We start from the raw sequence: 19,393 nt of genomic DNA on the forward strand, positions 1-19,393 counted from the left end.
TTGTCGGTGGAGCAACTGTTGGCGGGGTAACTGTCGGCGGAGCAATTGTCGGCGGAGCAACAGTCGGCGAAGCAAATTTCGGCGGAGCAACTGTCGGCGGAGCAACTGTCGGCGGAGCAACAGTCGGCGGAGCAACTGTCGGCGGAGCAACAGTCGGCGGAGCAAATTTCGGCGGAGCAAATTTCGGCGGAGCAACTGTCGGCGGAGCAACTGTCGGCGGAGCAACTGTCGGCGGAGCAACTGTCGGCGGAGCAACAGTCGGCGGAGCAACTGTCGGCGGAGCAACAGTCGGCGGAGCAACTGTCGGCGGAGCGACTGTCGGCGGAGCGACTGCCGGCGGAGCGACTGCCGGCGGAGCGACTGCCGGCGGAGCAACTGCCGGCGGAGCAACTGTCGGCGGAGCAACAGTCGGCGGAGCAACTGTCGGCGGAGCGAATGTCGGCGGAGCGAATGTCGAGGAGCAATGATGTCGCATTTTGGGGAGCATTTGTCAACCGGAGCATGTGTCGGGTTACCTTCATACATACATCATAGAGCTATTAGTCACCACTGTGTGTAACTTGCGGGCATAGAGTATTAATCATTTTATTGGCATCTCTCAGTTTGCGGGCAACTATTTAGGGAAGCTCACGTTTACCGAGCAAGAACTTGTTTTCCACAAAGTAGTCTGAAAAAGCGCCAGCTAAGACTAATAGCAGTGCAGATGGTGCATAATGCATGCTGGGTAAAAAAGTCTAGTCGTAAACAACTTTTTCCCCATCATCGGCTGCATGCATGCTTCCTCGGATTCTTTGAGTGACCTGTACATTGGTGCGGATTTGATGCTTATCATTATTTATAGAATTGTAAGTATTTCCTATTTGAGGAATTCCGTAGTTTTTATATCCTTCATTCACCCTATGCATTGAATTTCGTTCGTTTCTTTGATAATCGACATTTACATAGATTAGAAACTGGAGTGTTGTTGAATGTGACTGTACGAGAATCGAGTACCGGTACGGTACCGGGCCGGTACGATATTTCATCTGAGGATGTGCCTGGACGATCGGGGTGGGTAGTGCTGTGCCGCGCGCTGCCAGCCCAATTCCAACTCACAGACAGTGGATCGTAACACTTTTCATAGTCATTCATATCATATACAATATTTTCTTATAATTTATCAAGCTTCCACCATTAATATATGAATTAGTACGAAAATTATAGACATGATAGATGTAAACTTTTTTCCAAGAATTCTAAGTTATATGGTAGTGGATCGTATTACCGAACACTTTTCATGAATTTGATCATATCAAACACATTATTCCAAGAAAATTGACCAAACTTTCACCATAAATACACAAATACCTACAAAATATAAACATGCAGAATTTTTGCCGAAATTGTTTTTCATTTTTACGACATCAGCTTCCAATCGGACCCCTCTTCGCAAGTGAAATATTTCGGTCACTTGAAAAGGTATCGTATTACCGAACGTGTGTTTTCTATGGGAAAAGTTGGGAAAACAACAAAGTCACTGATGAGCTATTTTGACCATATTTTATTGTTTTGAGGATATAAAGACTTCGAAATTGTGTTTTTGATAATTTTTCATCATTTTTCAATTTAAGTTTCCTTTAGAAGGAAGTTGCAAAGGTTTGAGCGTATTTGATTATTTTCTGACGCATATGATGCGCGCGTTCGGTAATACAAGGCCGGTCGGTAATACCATCACTCACTATACTAGACCGTAGACAGCTGGCAGCCGTCTGTTTCGAGGAGTTTTTTAACATTTTTTTTTATTTCTCCTCGTACACAGACGGCTCGCTATCGTGCAGCCACCATTAGGGGACTTGCAATGCAAAATCCCCCCGTCGGGGCTTTTCAATTTTTGTCTTTAATGAATAAAAATTTCGAAAATTATAGTGACCAGAGTGCAAATTTATATTCCCTCTTGGCATCAATTGCGAAAAAACGGAGAAAAATGAAGTTAAAAGGAACAAAAACTGACTTACCTGGGCTGTCGCGCAAATTCACTTCCCCGTTTTATCCGATCTTAAGTACATAAACATATGGCCATTGAGTCCCCTGTACAGATCGCGCTAGAACTTTGGGCTCTTTATTTGGTGAGTGAAGCCAACGAAGTTCAGCTGAACAACCAACAAAACAGAGACCGAAGCTTTTGGTCTAACTAGACCTAGGCTAGTTACCGTAACTAATATAATAGCCAGGGCCCAGGGCCAGGCGACTTATTGAGAGTAAAAATCATTTACTGATGTAGGCTTTACTCTCAGGGAAGCCAGGTAGATCTATTCCTATCCATACACGTGTGTAGGCCGCCAAAACCTGAAACTTTCGCTCCCGAGATTTCTACTTTCCTTCTAAAAGATCTAGCCCTAAATCATTTACATGGGATGCAACTTCATTTCCGACATTTCTGCGCCATCAATTTTATTTTTAAACAAAAATTCATAAAAAAAAGAGGATAATAATTAATATCATGACAAGGCAGAAGAGACTTGCCTGATGTTTACACTGCCATCTTGTTCCTATTGTTCTTCCCATCATTACAGATGCGTGCGTCGCGTAACGTTTATAAACCTGTCGTTTATAATAACCTTGGCTGCTATTATTATTTATTTTATTTTGTGAATTTATTATTCACTCATTTGTGTTTTCCTCCTTTTGTTTCCTACTTTTGTTTTCCAGCAATATACATGGCAACAGTGAAGGGTATGGCCTACTCATAAATTCTCTCAACGAATAATGCTACATTTGCCTAATTTCCTGAAATTAGTAAGACTTTGGAATGAAAAAAGTGCCGGTTTCAACTCGCCTCTGTCTTAATTAAGAAGTCCTCTGTTTGCCCTTTATTACCGTATGTGAAACAGTAATCCTTTTCAAGGAAATGCATCTTCATCAAGATGTTTGATCATTACAATTGAGCATTTTTCTGAAGGGGCATACAGGTACACTATGCAGATAACAAGGAGATCCAAAAGCGTGATTAAGACTGTGACGTAAACAGCTGTTATGAAAGGAATATCTGATTGGAAAATTTTGTTTGCTCCTGATTCATAATTGGTTTATTGGTCTGTGAACGTAATTATCCAGATGATCTTCAGCAAATGCAAGTTGAAATAAGGTTGGATTCTAAGAATCTGAAGTGATGAATAAGTTTTACATGTATTAAAGTCAGGAAACATCTTCATCATATCATTTATTAGGCTGATTGGAAGCTTTATCAACCCTTGGCAAGGATAACTGCATGGATGCAAAGAAATCATATCTTATCTATGAAATTAAGTTTTGACTTAGAATGGTGGAATCTACATGTATATAAGAATCAATCCACTTCACAGGTAGCACTTCGCTGCATTCAGAGACCAATTAAACTCAAGTTTAACGTGAAACACCGACAATGCCACCATCCTCTGGAGAACTATGGGGTTCACACCTGATGCCTTCCAAGATCCGTGTGGAATGTCTCCTACCAAATGGGATCCTGGTGACCATGGAATGTGTGCGTGAAGCTACCTTGGAGAAGGTTAAGGCCATGCTGTGGAGAGAAGCCTTCAAGTATCCTCTAGCTCACCTCCTAGGGGAAGCATCCTCCTACATCTTTGTCAGCATCACCCAGGATGCGGAGAAGGAGGAGTTCTATGATGAGGGGCGGAGACTCTGTGATCTAAGGCTGTTCCAACCGTGGCTGAAGGTTGTAGAACCGGCAGGAAACAGAGAAGAGAAGATGCTCAATTATGAAATAGGTTAGTGCTGTCTTTTTGTCTTATAAATATTTCATGGTCTTTCACAAACAGGCTACCTCTGAAATTATGATTATTGATCAGCCAAGACAAAAGGAATATATTCCAGTCTTATTAAAAATTGTAATTTGTTAGCATTACATAATGATTTCCTGGAAAATAATGGCTACTTATATTGTAGCCCACTGGTCATGCTCATGGCACTCCAAGAATGTACATTTTACATGTTAATTTTCATATTAATGAACAATAATTTAAGTAGAAATTGAATGTAAAATTGTTTTATGAGAGAGGCACAATATATTTTGCGGGCTATATCGGATGGGAATCTTATGTTTGTAAATAGAATTTACTCAGCTGAAATAGCCAAACATGTGTGGCCTCTTTCACAATAAACTTAATTTTAGAAAATAATAAGATTTCATTTTTATTTTTTCCATCCAACATTACAAGAAAAGGTAATTCTTAAAAAGAAAATATTTTTTTAGATTTTATAAGCCAAAAGAAAAAAGAACAATCGTTTCATTTTTGTCTCACCTGCATAGCAGAGTGAGACTATAGGCGCCGCTTTTCCGACGGTGGCGGCGTCAACATCAAATCTTAACCTGAGGTTAAGTTTTTGAAATGACATCATAACTTAGAAAGTATATGGACCTAGTTCATGAAACTTGGCCATAAGGTTAATCAAGTATTACTGAACATCTTCATGTCACATGACCAAGGTCAAAGGTCATTTAGGGTCAATGAACTTAGACCATGTTGGAGGAATCAACATCGAAATCTTAACCTGAGGTTAAGTTTTTAAAATGTCATCATAACTTAGAAAATATATGGACCTAGTTCATGAAACTTGGACATAAGGTTAATCAATTATCACTTAACATCCTGCGTGAGTTTTATGTCACATGACCAAGGTCAAAGGTCATTTAGGGTCAATGAACTTTGACCGAATTGGGGGTATCTGTTGAATTCCCATCATAACTTTGAAAGTTAATGGATCTGATTCATGAAACATGGACATAATAGTAATCAAGCATCACTGAACATTTTGTGCAAGTTTCAGGTCTCATGATTAAGGTCAAAGGTCATTTACAATGTAGGGTCAATGAACTTTGGCCGATTTGGGAGTATCTGTTGAATTACCATCATAACTTTGAAAGTTTATTGGTCTAGTTCGTTAAACTTGGACATTAGAGTAATCAAGTATCACTGAACATCCTGTGCGCATTTCAGGTCACATGACCAAGGTCAAAGGTCAATGAACTTTGGCCGAATTGGGTGTATCTGTTGAATTACCATCATAACTTTGAAAGTTTATGGATCTGATTTATGAATCTTGGACATAAGAGTAATCAAGTATCACTGAACATCCTGTGCGAGTTTCAAGTCACATGATCAAGGTCAAAGGTCATGTAAGGCCAATGAACTTTGGCCATGTTGGGTTTTTTTGTTGAATAACCAAAGATCTCTGTAAGTTTATTGGTCTAGTTCATAAAAAGTGAACATAAGAGTTACCATGTATCACTGAACATCTTGTGCGAGTTAGAGTAGTTTTCAAAGTCAGCACTGCTGCTATATTGAACCACGTGATGCAGGTGAGACAGCCAGAGGCATTCCACTTGTTTAAAAGTAAAGTTTGATATTGAATAGTTTCAATATCAAAGAGTCAGATTCCAAGATGGTTGCTCGCATGACAAAGGTTGATTTCAATTGACATTTTGGATGATTTTTTGTGTGTTATTTGGGTTCATCAGCTGCTACAAATTAGGGAAATATTAACAGGTAATCAAATTCAGCTGCATATTCATGACAGAATGTAAGTAGAATGAATTAAAGAAGATTCCATGCGACTTTATATGTCTCCACATGCTCAAATTTGTGTAGGCCTATTGTAATAGATCTAGACTTGAAAATGTGAATATTCTGTCTTTTTTAAGGGAGATATATTGTTTCACTTCATTTTCCATTAAAATTGGAAGTATTTATGAGTGAAAAATACATTCTCTATTCATTTCAAAGCAGTGTGATTAAAGGTAATTCTTGGGTACATGTACGTTTTAAGGTATTTTTGGTTGCTTTTTCTCAAACAGTTTAAATGTTTACCAAAATTTATAAATGTTTTTGTGTTAACAGTCGTTTTAAATGTCACTTGAATAAACATTTTGACTCAGGCCTGAGATGAAGGATTATGGTATTATCCCTATACTGGTTACATTCATGTGTTATCATTAATTCTACAGTTTGCTGAGTGATAATCTGCATTGTGAGACAAAGCTTTATAGCATGAAATCAACATGCATCTTGACAGGACTTGATATTCAATGGCATTCACTGTAGAATTTCATTTTCATCTATTTTTGACACATCGCACATACATGTATATTCTTTTTTTTTATAAGAAAACAGAAATATTTGAACAATAAGTAAAAAATTGATAAATAAATTCCTGATAGGTAGGTACTACATGTAGGTAGCACACTGATTAATTCCAATGTACCTGTTTTTCCTTCATTAACATTTGTCATCACAAGAGACAAATTTCCATATGTGCATAGAAGCCATGAAGAGAAAATGCTAAAAAAAAACTTGTTTTCATGTTTGGGTATTAAGTGGTCCTCAACCCACATGTTTACATGTAGTAATTCTCTTGCTGTTATGATTTGATACAGAGGAGTCAATGACATGGAATAATATTCATTTTCAAATTTAATTTCAAGTTCATACTGTAGTTCATACATTATAAATTTGCAGTTCAACAAAATTTGTTAATCAAAGTACAATAGTCTACTGCAGCAAACATTGATGTTGTTTGAAACACTAGTATAAATGTACCATGGAGCTATAAAACACAGAATGAGGTATCAGTCCACTCACTTGACTCTTTCCTTTGTCTCTTTCTCAATTTCTCTCCATCTCTCCTTCCCTTTTCCATTTGTCCTCTCTTCACATGCATTCTCTCTTGTCTTTCTTTCTTTATTCATCTATTTATTCATTTATTCATCCATCCATTCATTTGTCTATGTACATTCATTTGTTATTTACAATCATTTACAATGCATTTCAGGCCTCTACAAAATTTTTTTTCGTCACTTGCCCTGTTGGGCAAGTGATGAAAAAATTTGCTTGCCCGATAGAAAAAACTGCTTGCCCAATTTTTTAAATAATTTTTTCATTATGACGGCACTACTCTTATTTTTATTAAGGTATACTAAATAACAATTGAGAATCATGTCCAGTATAAAAGAACACACATTGAAAAGGATATTTTCAGCAACGTAGGCCTGAGTCTTTACATTTATTTTGGAGAAAAAAATCAATATTTTATGGCTATTTAAGGTTTTAAAAAACCCTTCAACAAAAGTTGCTAAAATTTCATATTTTGCATCTTTAAATCCATGAAATGGCTACCTGCGTAACATATTTCCTTAGAATTGCTTTCATTTACCGTAGTTGGAAACTATAAAGAAAGCCAGTGAAAAATGTTCAGCTCTTTATTGACTCGGAAAAAATTATTTTATCAAAAGTGGAGTGGCTAAAATTTCACATTTTGCATCTTTAAATCCATGAAATGGTCATTTATTTTCCATATTTCCTTGATTAAAAAAAAAAATTATTTGGAAACCATCAAGTCTTTTCTTCATCATTTTATGATGTTCCACTCGGTCAATAATTTTATCTACATGTTTTCACATGCTACTTTTTTTTCTATTTTGAGGAATACCTGTTCACTTATTAATGAATTATTAGTAACATTGTTTAATATTGTATGATTTTTAAGTAATTTTTTTCACTATGCTTAGAATCTTGGGTGTGTGTGTGTGTGTGTGTTTGTGTGACTGTGACTGTGAGTTGAACTTTGATATAAATGAATTCAATATCTAATTTCTACTTCGCCTATTCCAGTACAATAACCTGTACTCGGCCATGTAATAAAGGCCCACATACCCTAACTTTTCCTGAAGTTCTTTGAAAACGCAGACTTCTACGAAAATTGCATTTCTCTATGGGGGAGTCTAAATTTGGTGAGAATGTATTCATTAATAACTTAAATATACATGACAATGAAGAAATCATCAAACTTTATTGGAAGTTTTGAATAATATACCCGAAATGTAAACTCTGTCTGAAAGAGAAAATCACCATCATTGAGGCCTTTACTGAGCGAATTGTCCCCCAGAGCTCTGGCAGAGAGACGGAGCTCAGACTGGCTAGCTAGTATGCGCACGTGTGTGAGCCTCCCGCCGGCCTTGTAAAATAGATGGAGCTTTGTTTGATGATTTATAGTCTGATATATACCTCATCCCCTCAAAAAGGGAAACAAATGAATTTTAAGTTATAATTAACAAATACGGCAAGTTATTTTGGATGTTAATAGGCCGTTTTGAAAAGCAAAGCCGAATGACATGACAACTCACCAATGCGAGGTTACTAGACTCTGTGATTTATTTCCTGTGTAATTCTAATTATTTTATCACAGAATTGTGATATGGGAAGGGGGAAAATGTGCATTAGAAATTGCACATGGTGGTAGTCATAATGGACCCCTATACTACATTCAACTGTTTCCCGGCGCCATTGCGTTGATTTTTTTCATACCTGGTACCATGTATGGAAATACGTGGTACAGAAAAAATAACGCAATTTCGGAATTTGAAACTGCGCTACTCGCTATTTTTTAAGGCTGATTCATGATTTTGAGTGTGGATTTTGGATGATTCATGGAAAAACGAGGTACGATACAGAAAAAAAAGACGCAACAACCACTTGCCTGATCGGGCAATTGACTTTGAGAGGTGCTTGCCCGCACGTCATTTTCACTTGCCCCGGGCAAGCGGGTTTGTCGCGCCCTGCATTTATTTGTTTACACTGTATTTATGCAACTAATTAATTGATTTTGTCTCTGACTCTCTCTTTATTTCTGCCTTTTTTTCAAATTCCTTCCTAACTCTTCTCTTTGTATGATCTGTCTTTGTCTTTTTTCTCAGTATCCCACCTTCTCTCTCTCTCCATCTCATGTATCTTTCTCTGTCACTCCCTAGTCACAGTACCTATTCCAAGTTGAGATAAGTGTTTACCATTTTTGAAACACCACAGACAGGAATTGCCCACTTGCCTCAAAAACAAGTCTTCTGTTCAAAACATCTCTTGTCTCAAGAGAATAAAAGCACTGATGAATACTCCTTTTAAAGGTACACTAAACACAGAAAATTGCCTGCTACTAGTCTTGATACACAGACCCACATGTATAAAGCATACAATTGGTTTTCAGAATATGATAATCTATTTAAAGAGAGGAAAGGCTGGAATCATACGTGTACTCGTAACTTTATGTTTTGGGGGGGAAACATTATGGTTTTTGTTGTGTCATAAAATAGTGTACAGGGATGTAGATGTAGGGTTTTAATGAGGTAGGCCTACAGTACAAAATGTAGATGAGGTCTTGATATGGCATAGTTACTGTGGCATTCATGTAGTGGCTTGAAATGCTTAAGTCCACCTCAAGAAAAAGTTGATTTGAATAAAAAGACAAAAATCCAACAAACATAACACTGATAATTTATAGTTATGAGTGATGACATTTTAAAGCTTCGCTTAATTTCATAAAATAGTTATATGCACATCTTGGTCGGTATGCAAATGAGGAGACTGATGATGTCATCCACTCACTATTTCTTTTGTATTTCATTATGTGAAATATGAAATATTTTAATTTTCTCCACATTGTCAAATATCTACGTCTCTAAAAGAATCCGCCACGTAAGAAGCACATGATCCTAACTCAATTTTCATTGTTAATGTTTTTTATTATGCGTCATTGCTTTTCCCTTTTTTCGTACATGTATGACGGTCTGCGGGCTCGAGAATGAACTCGGCCCGGCCCGCAACCCGCGATCGGGGGTATACTGGCAGGTTAACCCGTACCACTACAGGATCAGGTTACAACATTAAAACTTTCAGTGTTATTCTTGTTGGATTTTTCTCTTTTTCTTCAAATCAACTTTTGTTGGGGTGGATTTGTCCTCAGTAAGTAGCAACAGCAAATTAAGACTCCATTTTTGGAAGCCATCTTGGATTTTTGAACACACTGGACCACTGACTGTCCTTGTAACTTGTCCCAATATATTATTTGACCATTGAAACCATGGTTTAGACAGCAAAATCATATATCCCAGGTAGATATGAAAGTACCAACAGCTATTTTATACTCCATTTTTGGAAGCCATCTTGGATTTTTTAGCACACCAGACCACTAGCTGTCCTTGTACTGTAACTTGTCCCGATGTATGACTTCACCCTTAAAACCATTGAATATAAACCAAATAAAGCCACTTAGGTAAGTAATAATGATGAATTTTGGATTTTTAGCCTATGGCAGCCATTTCGGCTGCCATCTTGACTTGGATTTTCCAGGTAACCTGGAGTGCTTACATATATTCACTCTAAGTCTCTAACTTGTATCAACTACCATGGACCATGGAATATGAACCGAATTAGGATTCTAGGGTGGATAATGAGTGAGTTATATCCATTTTCAGTGAATGGCGGCCATCTTGGATGCCATCTTAAAAATAATTACGGTACTTTCCTGAATGCGGATTTTGGTAGATTTTTAGTTTGTTATTCCTGAGATCAATTACTGCCAGAAACAGTTAAAAAATCTTTGTTGCAATTTGTACCAGGTCAAACCAAAAAATATTGTGACCCATGTATTAAAAAATGTAACATTTAATTTGGAGAAACTTAAAATTATAATGACTTTACAGTGTGTGTTTTGTATCAATATTGCTTATAACGTAAATGTACATGTATGTTGAAAGATATCATAAATTTAGGATAAATTTTGATACTTCCAAGTATTCAAGATCATGATTAATGACTATTACACCCCATCAGTACTACAGAAGGTGGAATGCATTGACATTTTACATGTATGTGCATGTCTACACCTGTTCGACAAAATGTTCATATTCAATATTGCTGTGCGAAGTTCTACATGTACATGTACCTTTGTGAATCAATATCTCAATCATTGGTACATACATGTACACTTATTAAAATGGCAATAGCAAAGGAGGACTCTATCAGAAAATAATCATTAAGGCTAGAATTGCAATGACCTTAGAAAAGGTTATTAAAATCCATGTATAATATTGATTCCACCAGTGTGAGGGCCTTTTCATACGAGAATCTTGACTCATTATTGTAATGAAAATTACAATTCGTCCTTAGAAACATTGTACCATTCACATGTTCCCTCGAAAATTGTCATTTGAATTCAGATTCCCGAGCGAAGGCAGTATTGTGTCCTTGATGACTTGTCAATCAAACCCAATCAAAGCAATGCATTACAAAAAAGAAACTACGACGAGTGCATGACGATTGTATTATCTACGGAAGTGATAAGGTCACATAAGCTCCGCCCCTCAAGAGATGTTTTGGAGGTCACCCCTTTCAGATGTAAAATTCGTACCATAAAACTGAACTAGAATTTACCTCTGGAGTAGAATTTGAATTCATGATAGTGATTAGCATTTATTAGTTAAGTTTGGTTTCACACATGCTAAAAATTCATCATTATAATTAGTTTTTTCTGGAATCATTCATTACGATTTTGGTACCGTGTGAAAGGGGTTGAAATATTAAGCAAGCAATTTTGTTTTCATATAAAAACTTCCTGCATTATGATTGCAGCTGCCACTGCAATGATAACACATGATATTTTATTTTCTCATTTCACATATAAATAACCTGATAAACAAGGGAACAAAAAATTATAAAAGAAAGATAAAATTAATACAACTTAGCCTTAAATACAGTTAAAATACAAGGAATCCATTATGTAATAAGTTTTGATGTTATGAGCAAAAGGCAGTTGTTAAAATTAAAAACTGGTCCATTGGATTTCCAATTTGTGGAATTAAAGTGTGTGTATTTTTTCCTTTTAAAACAAAAAAGAGACTCTTTTGACAATGGGTTGTCTAAAATTCATATGCATCAAAATGAAAATTTTGGGAGATACAGTCTTACAAGTACTTCTGTCTCTCTTTTGAACTGCCACAATGTTTTTTTTTATGTTATGGATATTAAGAACTAATTTATGATCTTCAGGAAGGAACTTACTTGCCAAATTTGATTAGCAGTTGTGATCAACTGCGAAATTAGTCCTGTAACCATAGAGTCCTACTGTAGGCACATTGGTTTAAAAATAAAATAAAGGCAATTCAACAGTAAATGAACATAAACAAACAAAGGAGCTCTGCTTTTACCTTTATCAGATTACATTACAAATACCAGGTAACTATTCCCTGATATTTTGTCCTGTGAAATTAGAGTTCTTATTTTTTGCTTTAAAGATAAATGCCAGTTTTGTGGTAACGATTTTAAAATGAGTTTGTATAGAATCCAATAAAATGACCACCAAAGTGTCTGTTTGTATAAATAAAAAATAGGTGCCAAATGATTCTGGAAGAAATTGTGTAATTGCTGAGGATTAGGAAATAAGCATGGGATTCGGGTCAAGCGTCGGGTCGACATTCAAAGCAATAATAATACACTGTCCCACATGCGCTTATATGTGTTGGTGATCTTCAGTGTGAACATTTTTCAGCGTAGATTTCAAGATTTCACAAAGTTCAGTTTAGGCCTATGTAACTGTACCAGATGTAGATCCTCGATGATATAGTGACAAGTAAGCCTTGTTTTACAGACTTTTTCATGAAAATCAGTGTTTACTCCAATCTTGTCTCTCATCCTAGGAGCGGCCATTGGTGTCCCAATCAACGAGTTTGACTCCATCAAAGATCCTCAGGTGGTTCACTTTAGACGTAACATTCTAACAACATGTATGAATGTAGTAGAGGAACGTGAAGAACATGGAAAGATGGGTCAAGCACTCTATGCCTATCCACCAAACCTTGAAGCATCCGAGATTCTACCTAATCATATCCTACAGAAACTAGAAACAGGTGAGACATTGGAACAGGTTTAGCTTATATCAAAGGTTAAAGGTCAATTAAAGGTAGAGAAAAAAAGGACAAATAATGAGAAAGTTTTGAGCATTGTTGAGAATTTTATAAAGATCCTCACAATGTGATGTCAAACTCTTAAAGGGGAAGTTCGCCCTGAAGAAAAGTTTGTTGTAAAAATATCAGAAAAATAAAAAAAACATTGGTGAGGGTTTGAGGAAAATCAGTTAAAGATTAAGAAAGTTATTAGAAATTCAAGTTTGGGATTTTTTTCGACACAAACGAGCAGCTGCCCCATAGTATGTTACGTATTGTAAAAATGCATAAATTTCATTTTTTTAATGGTTCCTTATGAATTAGTTTTGTTTTCTTTTTAGTAACGGGTGTGAATGATTTGTCTATTGATATACTGAAGGTATACAAATCATTTTCAATTTTCTGAGAAAATGATGTTTCGTTGATTTTTTACCATATGCTATGTTAGAAAGCTGCTCGTATATGACGTCACAAATAAATTAATTAAAATTCTAATAACTTTTTTGTTCTTTAATAGATTTTCCTCAAACCTTCGGCAATGTTTTTTTTCTGCTATTTTACAATAAACTTTTTGTCAGGATGACCTTCCCCTTTAACCCTAAAATGACTGGGCTTTTTGAGATGTATTGAATCTGATCTCTGCAGCGGTTCGGGAGATCGCACGGAAATTTGGCACACGCATTCTTTATAATAATAGTATGTCCATTTATATACATGTAGCGCAGTTACTATGTGCATATACTCAACTGTGCTTTGATACTTGGTATCATATTATTACCTCGGCCATAGCTGAGCCGCCATATTACTGGGCGCTAAAGCGTTCAAGGAATAAATCCTACCGGGAACCCATTCACCTCACCTGGATTGAAGGCTGCACAATGTGGATAAATTTCTTGCCGAAGGAAATTACGCCATGGCTGGGATTCGAACCCACAACCCTCTGTTTCAAAGTCCAGAGACTAATCCACTGGGCCACAATGCTCCACTTTACTACATGTACATAAACTACAAGCCAGTATAAAAAGGAATTCTGAAAATAATTGTTTTCATTTATTATGAATAAAATATGCAAATTTATTCGTGAAAAACATTTGCAAATTTAACAAGCAATTTCAGTTCAAATTTTCTTTTTTTTTCCAGATGTCATCTTTGAAATCTAATTTAAAGGCTTCCACAAAGAAAATTTGTGAAAGCAAAGTTTTTTCTTACGTTATTTTTTTCTCACCTGCATAGCAGAGTGAGACTATAGGCGCCGCTTTTCCGACGGTGGGGGCGGCGGTGTCAACACCAAATCTTAACTGAAGGTTAAGTTTTTTAAATGACAGTATATCTTAGAAAGTATATGGACCTAGTTCATGAAACTTGGCCATAAGGTTAATCAAGTATTACTGAATATCCTGCCTGAGTTTCATGTCACATGACTAAGGTCAAATGTCATTTAGGGTCAATGAACTTGGACCATGTTGGGGAATCAACATCAATATCTTAACCTAGGGTTAAGTTTTTGAAATGTCATCATAACTTAAAAAATGTATGGACCTAGTTCATGAAACTTGGACATAAGGTTAATCAAGTATCACTGAACATTCTGCATGAGTTTCATGTCACATTACCAAGGTCAAAGGTCATTTAGGGTCAATGAACTTTGGCCGAATTGGGGTTATTTTGAATTGCCATCATAACTTTGAAAGTTTATGGATCTGATTCATGAAACTTGGACATAAGAGTAATCAAGTATCACTGAACATCCTGGTTTCTGGTCACGTGATCAAGGTCAAAGGTCATGTAAGGTCAATGAACTTTGGCGTTGTTGGGGGTATTTGTTGAATTACCATCATATCTCTGTAAGTGTACTGGTCTAGTTCATAAAACGTGGACATAAGAGTAACCAAATATCACTAAATATCGTGTGCGAGTTATAGTAGTTTTCAAAGTCAGCACTGCTGTTAAATTGAATCGCGTGATGCAGGTGAGACCGCCAGAAGCATTCCACTTGTTTTGTTTATAGAATTTCTTATGTATTTCTGTTTGTTTTTTTCATCTTTTGTTTTTCATTGGTTTTTTAAATGAAATTATTACAGACGATTTAACAACTAAATCAAACCCTGAATTAATTAAGCAGACCAGGTAGAAAGAAGAATAATCATCCTTTTGTAAATTTCATCTCCCTTATACCCTTTTCATAAACCTATCCTCCAATTAGCCGCCTAAGAGTAATGCGGATAATTCAATAAAAATTGCGTTCATAAACTCCGAAAATAAGCCGCATTATTTTTACGAGCGCCCGTAATGAAAAAGGCGGATAATCGCCATGACAACTGGACACGCCCCCTCCGATGCGGTTGTGTTGGAAAAGGGTGACCTTGTGACCGCACCATGGCAATTATCCGCATTATTTGGAAATGCGTTCATAAACTCAAAATCAAAATGTGGATAACTCTTGTCCTCCTCCTCCAATTTTGCGACCAAATTATGCTGCTATTAGCCGCCTAATTCATTTTAATGGGGTTTATGAAAGGGGTATTAGACTTTGTACACAAAGTATAAAAATGAGCCATTTTCGGCATGACATTGTCTCTTAAAAAGTCATACGTTGCAATGCTATACCCGTATGTCACGAGTTGAACTATGGAATGTTTAGCATGACAGCTTCGTTGACATCCGCTAAAGAATTTGCTAACATTTCAAACGAGGTAGCCATCCCAGAAAGCAATCTGTCGGGGATGACATGAAAAGAGAGATGGAAAAAGAGATAGAAAAGGCCTGTCTGTATTTCCAATTACCCATTTATTGGCTTATGATCCCAATAATTGAATTAGGAGACGATAAGATTTGGCTTGCTAAGTGAATTACCCCATGCTCCTTGCAGAACTGCATAACTGATCTGAATACTATGCTGTGTAGACTTGGCGAGGCTTCTTGAGGCGGAAATATCTAGTGTACATCTAAAAAGATTTACATTGTAAAATCATGGAGCTTCTAATGTAGCTCCATGATTGTACAATATGAAATTGACTGTCTCAGCATTGTTTTATACGTATACACCCAATCAGTATCATTACTACTGTGGCATTTTAAAATATCAGAATTCATCTCTTTAAAGATACTATAATGATGCAAAGGATCTAGAAATTTTCTAGATTTTAACATATACATTGCTTTTTCATCATTAAAACATATAGTTGGAATTTCTAACTCTGTATTTTTTAATTAATGAAAACCTAGAACTATGAAACCATTCCAAAATGTCAAATGGTACTGTGAGTTACTGCTAAGAACCAAACCCTTATCCAGTCTGAGCTATGATGTGTAGGCCCAGCACTATAAAGTACTTCCTCCATTACATGTAAATTGAAGTTGACACAGTCCAGAATCTCTTCTTTTATCTCACATTTTGGAAAAATGTGAATTTTAATTGGCTGCTAAAAAGTTTATGAAGTTTATAGCCCCCCCCCCCAAGTTGTAGCCGTAGTTTGAGGGGGACACATACAATGTCTTTGGGGAGGGGTGCAAGGTGAGGGTTGTTTTTGTAAAGATGCAAAATGATGAACTGTGGCATAAACTTCCTTTTAAGTTATACATTCAATTTACAATGTACGTAGGATGTTTCTTTTATTTTCATCTTCGGTATAAAATATCAACCATAATACCATATATATATTTGTTTTTTTTTCTTTAAAGTAGAAATATATTGAAAATCCCAAAAATGGCAAATTATATATGAAGATTAAAGCAGAAAATAAGAAGAACAAGGTGGTATACTTCATTATCAAGGAGACCGATGAAAGTCAGTTTATTGATATATAGAATTCTTTCTCTGAGTGCTTCGAACACGGAAACACCGGCCGCGAAAACGTTGATTTTTTATGAGATCAGTGGTTTATCAATACCCAGGTATTGGCACTATGTGGAAATTGACAATGTGTGCATTGCAATAGGCTGTGCGTTATTTCACCGACATTGATTTACATTATGTAATCTGTGAATGGAAATAATAACATTGCTGAGCAGTAGCATAATAGGTCTACTTTTGTTAGGATACAATATATTATAATGTAAACATTTGCATATAAATAGCATTCAGATCTACTAACGTTACCTTGCACATTCCACTGCAATGCTCTGCAAAATACTCCAGATAGATGCACTTGCAGCTCTTGTTTACATCTACATGTAGCTAGCTATGCACGTTGTTGCTGATCTCTTAGTTTTACATCTAATTCAATTTATCTCAAATTTTTGAGTCAACAAAGTATTCAATCATAATTACAAAAATAATTTCAATTGTAACCTTATTTTATATGAAAAAATAATCCCTTGAATTTGGTAATTTAGTCAAAATAACGAGATTGAAATTCAGACAGAACGAATGAGTATTCTACATGAAGTTCACTTTCTTGTCACGTTGGTGCATATCGTCTGCTCTGCTGGATTAAGAAATTACTTGGTTCGGACATTATTTCACTTGTTTGTAAGTACAGTGCAAGCATTATTTTTAATTGTTTTTTTTAAATATATTTCAAAGTCAATTTGTTGAGTGAAGAGACTCTGCCAGAACGTGGTTGTGGACCTGATTTTCATTGAAGATTTGTTGATGTGCGTGCAGCTGTGTGTGAGTTGGTAGGGACTCAGCAGGTTGATCTGACTCGCCATTACCTGCGTATTCTTCACCTTTATCCATGTCGCTTTGTTGTTCACGAGAGCTAGATTCTTCATCATCAATCACTTCTTCAAAATCATCTATTTTGAAATCCAATTGTAGATAAACCAAGGCTCCACACTATTTTTTTTTCTTGGTGGCCCAAACAATCTACCAAAATCATCAATTTCATATTTTTGGTGGCCCTAAAACAATAGAAAACAATACAATTTATCAAAACTTTGGTAGCCCAACCGGGCCACCAAGTGTTGGCTTTTACAAAATTTTGGTGGCCCAACTCTCATTTTTGGTTGCCCCGGGCCACCGGGCCGCTGCTAATGTCGAGCCCTGGATAAACTTTTGAGTTTTCTTCCATTTCATGATCAAAGTATCCAGTGACTGATCGTGTGGAGAAAACATACCCTCGCAATGGGTTTTGCATGCAAGTAGAGCTTGATGTGGGATAGCCAATCATGTCTCTCGTACAAGCATACACGTCACCCAAATTCGAGTTTTTATTAGAGATGGATTCGAGGCATATTCGGAGTGGCATTTTTGCTCTTTGTAATTAACGATTTCCACCCTACATATTTTTGTCAATTTTTTCAAATGACATAATGATTATCCCTATATCATAATCTTTCCATTGAAGCTAAGACCATATTCATAATCTAAATATTGCTCCTTTAAGATATTCTTTATTGATTTTCATTTAATTAATTGTATGTGATCTCTCTTCCCCTCTCCCCATAGTTTCATTCATCCCATCACCTCCCCCTCCCCCCTCCCCCCCTAGATTGGAAATGCACAGTAAACATGAACAGATGTTCATCAATATATATTCATTTTGATGTTCAGCAATATATATCATATATATTCGTAGTAGTAAAGTCTTCACTTTTATCATCAAAATATATACATCTATATATATGTATATGATATATATTGCTGAATCATAAAATGCCTTAACAGATACCTATTCATTAGCATAAAGGTTTAGTCTTGTATTTGTAAACTGATTAAGCTTAATTTCTTTTCATGTGCTTGCATACTGTAACTTAAGATTGGAAGAAATCATGTAACTGGTAAACACTTTACTAACATGAATATCAGTGTGTGGGACTAGAGTGAAATTTCATGGTATCTTAGGAAGAGTTTTTAAAGGTGAAGAAATAAAATATCATTTATTTTAACATATTTTGTCAATAACATACCAATAATTAACATACACGAAAATCAAGTTAAAAAATTATTTGTCCGGGGGGTCAAACTCAAGGTCAAAGTTAAAGTCAAAGGTCATGACCTTATAAATTGCTTCAATACATTATTCGATGCATGTTTTGGATTCCTCTCTGAATTTCCTATCAAATGGTACCAGTTTCATTAAATTGGTCAACACGTAACGATGCAGTGGCCATTGAAAGTTGAAGGTCACGCCCATTTTTGTCAAAACACGGAGAAAAGGGCGGGCCGTAGCGCGAGAACCGACGGACCGATTGGACTAATTTTTTTTGTTTTGTGCTTGGGCCATGTTGAATTTTATGTATACCAAATTACAACGAATTCTGAGACGGTCGGGTGCAAAATTGCACATTCATTGGGTGAATTGGCATGGAATGACCCTATATTCCTATTACATGCCATTTTGAAATGTGAATACTTATAGTTTTTTAAATAGACTTTGCATTTGAGGGTTCCCCTTTCAGACTAAGTTCAGAACTTCATTACATGTACACTGTGTACATAGAACTACATTAATAATGATAATAATTATCATAAATTGATTTGCATCTTCCCGTTCATCTCTGAAATATCAACGCTCATGGAAATAGAATGGCTGGATAATAACTCCCATGAGAGTTGCATTTTGCCAATTAACCTGTACATCTATGTTATTGCTTCTAGTGCAGTGTCAGGCCTGAATTGTTTGCATGTTTTGGATTATACCAAAGAAAGATTACCTTAAACATTTTCCTGTATAATTTTATACCTAAAATGTACCAATAATC

At 36.1% G+C, this 19,393-nt stretch overlaps 1 protein-coding gene across 3 annotated transcripts in view; it reads left to right on the forward strand.

The window, feature by feature from the left end:
- Positions 1–736: 736 nt before the first annotated feature.
- LOC121427354 (phosphatidylinositol 4,5-bisphosphate 3-kinase catalytic subunit alpha isoform-like) overlaps positions 737–19,393 on the forward strand; it is a 49,205-nt gene continuing 30,548 nt past the window's right edge. For 2 of the 3 annotated variants that reach the window (XM_041623702.1, XM_041623704.1), the window contains exons 1-3: positions 737–845; positions 2,689–3,746; positions 12,500–12,709. In XM_041623702.1, the coding sequence (XP_041479636.1) occupies positions 3,401–3,746; positions 12,500–12,709 (556 nt within the window). In that variant the 5' untranslated portion in view covers positions 737–845; positions 2,689–3,400. The remainder of the gene's footprint in view (positions 846–2,688; positions 3,747–12,499; positions 12,710–19,393) is intronic. The other variant, XM_041623703.1, reaches the window with a different exon arrangement.

Source organism: Lytechinus variegatus, chromosome 14 (assembly GCF_018143015.1).
Source record: "Lytechinus variegatus isolate NC3 chromosome 14, Lvar_3.0, whole genome shotgun sequence".
NCBI lineage: Eukaryota > Metazoa > Echinodermata > Echinoidea > Temnopleuroida > Toxopneustidae > Lytechinus > Lytechinus variegatus.